The sequence below is a fragment of the Rhincodon typus genome, chromosome 13, assembly GCF_021869965.1.
Source record: "Rhincodon typus isolate 14 chromosome 13, sRhiTyp1.1, whole genome shotgun sequence".
In the NCBI taxonomy this organism is placed as follows: Eukaryota; Metazoa; Chordata; class Chondrichthyes; order Orectolobiformes; family Rhincodontidae; genus Rhincodon; species Rhincodon typus.
In genome coordinates this window covers 57,382,582-57,389,048 of record NC_063344.1, presented here as the reverse complement: position 1 = coordinate 57,389,048, position 6,467 = coordinate 57,382,582, and the positions used below count along the sequence as shown (strand labels likewise).

The 6,467-nt window shown below is 38.0% G+C and overlaps 1 protein-coding gene across 1 annotated transcript; it reads left to right on the top strand.

Moving 5' to 3' along the window:
* Positions 1–326: 326 nt before the first annotated feature.
* Positions 327–3,365, top strand: LOC109936658 (C-C motif chemokine 20-like). Its single transcript, XM_020535252.2, has 4 exons — positions 327–474; positions 1,037–1,139; positions 1,232–1,309; positions 3,196–3,365. The coding sequence occupies exons 1-4, from the start codon at positions 393–395 to the stop codon at positions 3,224–3,226; spliced, it is 294 nt and encodes a 97-aa protein (XP_020390841.1). The 5' UTR covers positions 327–392; the 3' UTR covers positions 3,227–3,365.
* The last annotated feature ends 3,102 nt before the right edge of the window (positions 3,366–6,467 follow it).

The following is a 6,467-nucleotide window of genomic DNA, read 5'->3' as shown; positions in this document are numbered from 1 at the left end:
ATCAGCAATCTCCAACCTAATGAGGGAGTAATTTTATAACAGACAACAAATCCAGTTTCAAAACAGTTCTATTCAAGCTTTAGAATCATTAGTAAATCTTTAGTAAAATGTAACAATTTCACTTGATTTTCTTTATTTCACTTCAACATTTTTCACTTGATGTCGCTGAAGTATGTTTCTCTGATGACTACAGGGGAAAATACACAAAGGAAATTTATAATACGGAGGCTGTTTCACTTCCTTTATTGTGCATTTTTTCCATTCACTTTTTGCTACCTGTACTCCAAATCCTCCCTATAAATAAGATAACAGAAAGGGCAAGAACACTGCTCAGCTGAGGCACATTTAGAGACCAGTGAAAGAAAAGTTTGCTTCAAGCAATCAGCGATAAAATGACTGCTCTCAGGAACCTCGTAGTGGCTGCTTTATTCTCACTGTTGGTGCTGAACATGCTCAATGACACAGTCTCTGCGAGTAAGTAGTGCATTAACTATTAATTCATTGCAACTCAAGATATACCATAAAACTAATATTGTATTTATTATAGTCCAATATAGGGGTGGTTAGCTAGATGCTGGTTTGCTATGTATAATAATGCAAACAGTGTGGGTTCAACTCCCGCATTGGCTGGGGCACCATAAAGGGCTCTCCTTCTCAAACTCTTCTCTCACCTGAAGCATGGTGACCCTTAGGTTAAACCATCACCAGTGGTCTTTCTAATGAGGGAGTAGGGCTATGGCGACTTTACCTTTTAAGACATATATTGCAAAATGATTGGTTTTAACGGGACGGTAGAATAATGCAGTGATAAACTCTGAGTAAACAGGATATAAAAATAAATGAAACGTTGTAAAATCATCTAACTTTGATTTGAATTTTACACAAACGTGGTGAAATTTTTAATTCATTATGATTGCAAATATAATGCAGAATGTTATAATTACAAAGGATTTATATTAAGCTTACTTTCAAAATTGATTACGTTTTTTTTAAATATCATGCCTCTATCTAATGCCATTGTTTGCAACCTCTGCAGTGGACTGCTGTCTCCGGTATTCAAAGAAGCGGTTACCTTTTAGACTGATTTCTGGTTATGTGGAACAACAATCCAATGAGATCTGTGATATAGATGCAATTATGTAAGTACAAAGCCTTGCTGTATTAGACGGAATAATTGATAATAATTACTTTTGGTATTAACTACGAACTAACAAACCTTATGTAAATACAGATTCTACACTGTTGGAGGGCAGGCAGTATGTGCAAATCCTGACATGGTTTGGGTGAAAATGGCATTGAAGTTGCTCAGGTAAGAGCACAAACTCTTAATTATACCAAATAATGGTGAAATTTGTTTCTAAAAATTCCTTTGATAAATTACACAGATCAGGAATTCATTTTCCAATGTTAACATTAATTTAAAAGTGTATGCCAAACACTGTGTCATTTTAGAGCTCTCCACTGAAAATATATACAATTCTAAAGCAAAACAAACTTTATTATGAAGACTTGAAATTTTGGTTAACTAAGTCCAAAGGTTACTGCAGGAAAGTTAACAGACAACAAAATGTCTGAACTTTTTATCTTTGTATTCTTACTTCTTGCTGGCATTTGCTGCCAATCCCTAATAGCCCCTCTGGTCATTTCAAGGGTACATAAGAATCAACCACATGTAGGTCAGTCTGAGGAGGGATGGCCAATTTCATTCCCTAAAAGGACATTGGTGAACCAGATCATTTGTTTCTTTCCCTCAAAAGACAATAGAAAATAATTACATCATCACCATTAAACTAGTGCTTTTAAATTCCAGATTTTTTTTAAGCAAATTCAATATGTCAAGGTAGGATTTGAACCCACACCTTCAAAGCATTAGCCTGGGATTCTAGATTAAATCATCCAGTGACAACACCACAATGCCACCACCTCCCATGTGTTAGCATTACTGTGCCTTAGTTATAGAAACATGAAAACAGAATACAGACCTGTAGCAATAAATAAGATTCATTTAGAGGTAAAACAACTCCTTTCTACCCCTGCTTTTGCTGGTCTTCCTACTAATAAAATGGAATATTGTGAATAAAGTAGAGAACATTGTGAATATTGTGAATATTATGTTATATTGAATATTGTGAATACTGAACAGGTCAGGCAGCATCTGTGAATAGAAACAACGATTGTTTCAGATTGGTAACCTTGCATCAAAACTCGGTCTCTTTTTACACAGATGCTGCCTGATTTGTGTTTTCCAGCATTTTCTCTATTTATTTCAGATTTCCATCTGCAGTATTTTGCTTTTGTGTAATTGCTATCATGTTGCCAATCTCACACAAGCTGGACTGAGTTGGGAAATGGAAAATGTAACAATGGTACAGCCAGAAGCATTGTGTTGTGATTGCACCTGATACAAATAATTAAAATTGCATTAATTGTACAAGTCAATAGGTTTGAGTGAGTTAAAATTAGGGCCCATTTTTATAGTAAAGAGGAGCAGTCAAGACAGTATGACATATCCAGAAGAAATCTGGTTGGATTGGTGAGGTCACTTGGCAGGATGCCTGGCTTGTAATGCAAAATGACACCTGCAACACAGGCTCCATTCCCATACTGTGGGAGGTTACCATAGAGGCCCTTCTCAAACTCACTCTTCACCTAACGTGCGCTGATCTGCAGATAAAACCCATCACCAATCAACTCTCTGTAATGAGAGCAGAGTCCTCTGGGACAATGCAACTTTACTATTAAGTTGTATGTAAGCATATAATTCTTGACCTGGGATTTGTTGAGACTAGATGAAAGAGTTCTATCCACTATGCAAATACCAGTTCTCAATTCAACCAAATACTTTCTTAACAATATCTGCAGGAGAGCTTTTGAGCATGTACAAAACATAATTACATTTTACGTAAAAAGAAAAACAGTGCAGAAATTGTAAAACCTAAAGCAAGAACAGGAAATGCTGCAAACTAGTCCATTGATATCCCTGGAGCCAACCAACAAACAATACTTTACTGTTGTGCATCTACAAAATTTCAATTTAAGAGTTAAAAATACATATTAACAGAATTTGAACTTCACTATAGATTGTGATTCATCTGCTGTAGATTTCCAACAATGTTCTAGTAGTCATGCTTCTGTGTTGTTTTATTGTTACAGTTAAGTGATCTGAAACCTAATTCTTGTTTCCTTTCCCTACAGCAAAAAACTGGAAGAGATGTCCCTTGATTGACGAAATCTTTCTCCACAAATAGACTGTCTGCCTTGCTTAAGCAATTATTTCTGCATAGCATCTATGTACTCAAGTATAGTTGGTGGCAATAAGGCTACTAACAATTTGCTGCAATGACAGGTTGAAATGTTAGCTGAATATGGCTGTTATTTGTATAGATATATTATTTGTTAGAAAATAGAACTTTGTTTTCCATAAATTTTCCAATGTTTAAGTAATGCATTAAAATGCTAAAGATTCACCAATTTGTGTTTTCCATGTGTTCCTTTTGCATATGCATGTACTTAATGCATGTCCAGTGCCTAATTAGTATTTGCATTGGTCTTTGTGTTAAATCAGTAGCATAGATGAGTTGTGAGGGCGCTTAGACATAAATGTGGAGCCAGTGTTAACTACCAGAACTGTTTAGTAAAGCATGAACATTATACACAGAACTGTCAGAGATCCTTGCATTCCTACATTTTAAAGTAAGTCCTGCTGCCCACTGAGTATCACACAACTTAATGAAACTGCATGTGATACCATCAGCTATCTTAGTGGTAATTCTGCTACATTTTGCTGCAATTAACAGTAACTGTAAGCTGAAAGATGGAGGGTGGAAGGTGGAGGGGGATTTTTAATGTTGATGGGAAAGCACAGGTCGGTGAAGTTATCACCTTCCCAGCTCCCTGCCATTAGATTGGACAGGCAAGGTTGGGGTCAGCCCAATGAAGGACAAGGCCATGATTAAGGACTGGCTAAAGGCATTTCTCAATGCCACCACCTAACTACTGTCATCATTACCACTGAGAGGGGAAAACAGCCTTAACACACAGCCAAACAGCCAGGTGAATACTACTGACCAGCCTGCAGGCTGGGGTGGGGTCCTCTTACTCAGGCACCCAGTGAGGAAAAATTGAGAGTATCTGGGATTTTGTAAAACTACAAATGCTGCATAATGGCTGAAAGCAATCATAAGAAATAACTGAGTAGAAATTTTCATCTACAGTATAGAAAGAGAAATAGCATTAGCAAAATCAGAAAAGAATCATCATCAATAAGGAAAGACATTTTCAGAGCAATGGGGGAAGGAAAGAGAGTGAGACTAATTGGAAGCGGTTTTCACAATCTAAAGGAGCTGTACCATGATGTTGCGGGTAAGGGAAGCACCCACGCAGCCCTTTAAGAATGTTTGAAATTAAATATAGCCACAGTTGCAAGACCACCATGGTGAAAGGATGGCCTGTGGCTATAGTTTGATCTGCCAAACACATCCTATTTAGATGTTAACAGGCCAACTCTAGCTCCTGGCTGTGCTGACAGCCAAAAAACTGACTTGAAAATTCCATTTGGCCTCTTATCATTGGCGTTAAATGGTCTTTTAATGAATGTAACAAGCCAGCTTGAGATTCTGGGTAGTTGCCAGATTCACGTTAGTCTGGCCCTGCCAAGTGTTGCTGAAGAGTGGTGGGAATGTGTGCCTTATGTGGACAAAGAATGTGCCCTTAGCAACACCAGCCCTCCCACGCTTCAGTGGAGCCCGCCTGGCGGGCCAGCAACCCCTGATCCCACCCACGTAACTTTGAAGGTGCAAAGCCATCATTGGTACCTCATCCTCCAGGTGCAGTTCCAACAATGGCCAAAACTAGCAGTGGCGCCATTGAAGCTGTTGAATTACCAGCCTTCCAAATGAGTCCTCCTGAACAGGGAACACAACTTACTGAGCAACTGAAAAATGCAGCAAGCTCCGATTGCCCCACACCCACCCTTTCCCTGCCACTTTCAGACCGGCAACAGAATCTCTGCATTCACAAAACATTGATCCCTAAGCTTTGATATCTTGGTGTCAGTAAGTATTTTAAATTTATTTTAATCATGCCTTTAGTCCAATTTATGCTTGTTGCTGTCTAGGTCGCATTTAAAAGGTTACAACAAGATTATAATTTTATGTTATTCTATGTGATTGGCATAACGTCAGTGGTGTTTTCATTCATTGCTGTAAAACACAAACACTCTGTGTGCCAATCTACAGGAACTCCGTGAGATAAAATAGTAGCATACTTAAAATTTTAATTATTTTTGAATCATTATTTCTAGTTTGGACTCCATCGTAATTTACATTGAAACTCTCTTGATACATATTGATATTTCAGATCACAGTACAGAAGGATACTAGTCAGCCTATCAAATCTGCACTGTCTCTGGGCATTTAACTTAGTGCCTTTTCCCTGTAACCCCGCATACTGTCTCAGTTTAAATCATCATCCAATTCTTGAAGGCATCAACTGAACGCGTCTTTACTGAGCTTCCAACCATACCCTAGCTACTTGCTGTATGAAAAGGTTTTTCTTGCTTCGCACTTGCTTCTTGAGCAAACTGTGCCCTCTGGTTCTCAATCTGTTTACAAGTAGAAATAGTGTCTCTCTATCCACTTTGCTCAGAGACCTCATGACTTTGAAATTTTGTATTAAATCTTTTCATGGCCTTCTCCTCTCAAAGGAAAAAGCAGTTCCAACTTCTCCAATCTTTCCTCTGAACTGAAGTGTCCCATCCTTGGAAATATTCCTGTGAACCTCTTCTGCACTCTCTCCAATTCATTCACATCCTTCCTATAATCTGGTGCCTAGAACTGTACACAATATTCCAGCTGAGGTCTAACCTCAGTTAAGTTCATATAAGTTCATCATAACCACTCTGTTCTTGCGTTGTATACCCCTATTAATAAGGCCTAAATAGCACATGCTTTATAAGAGCCCTCTTTACCTGCCTTACCACTTTTAATGATTTATATGGATATACAGCCAGGACCCTCTGCTCCTACACGCCCATTAGAATAGTACCCTTTATTGTATATTGTATCTCAATGTTCTTTACACCAAATGCATCACTTCACACGTCTCTGCATTGAGCTTCATCTTCTATTTATTCACCCATTCACAAATATGTCAATGTCCTTTTGAAGTTCTACACTGTTTTCACAATTGACAATGTTATCTGAAAACTTTGAAGTTGTCTCCTGCACACCAAGATCTAGATCATTTATAATATACCAGCAAAAGCAAGCAGTGCTGACTCTTAGGGATCTCCACTGCAGACCTTCCTTCTCCCAGAGAAACAACCACTATGCTGTTTCATGTAACTCAGCCAATTTTCTATCTACATTGTATGATTTCTTTTATTCTATAATGACCTATAATATTCCTCACAAGTCTGTTTTGGAGCATCAAACATCTTATCATTTGGAAGTCCATGTAGACAACAT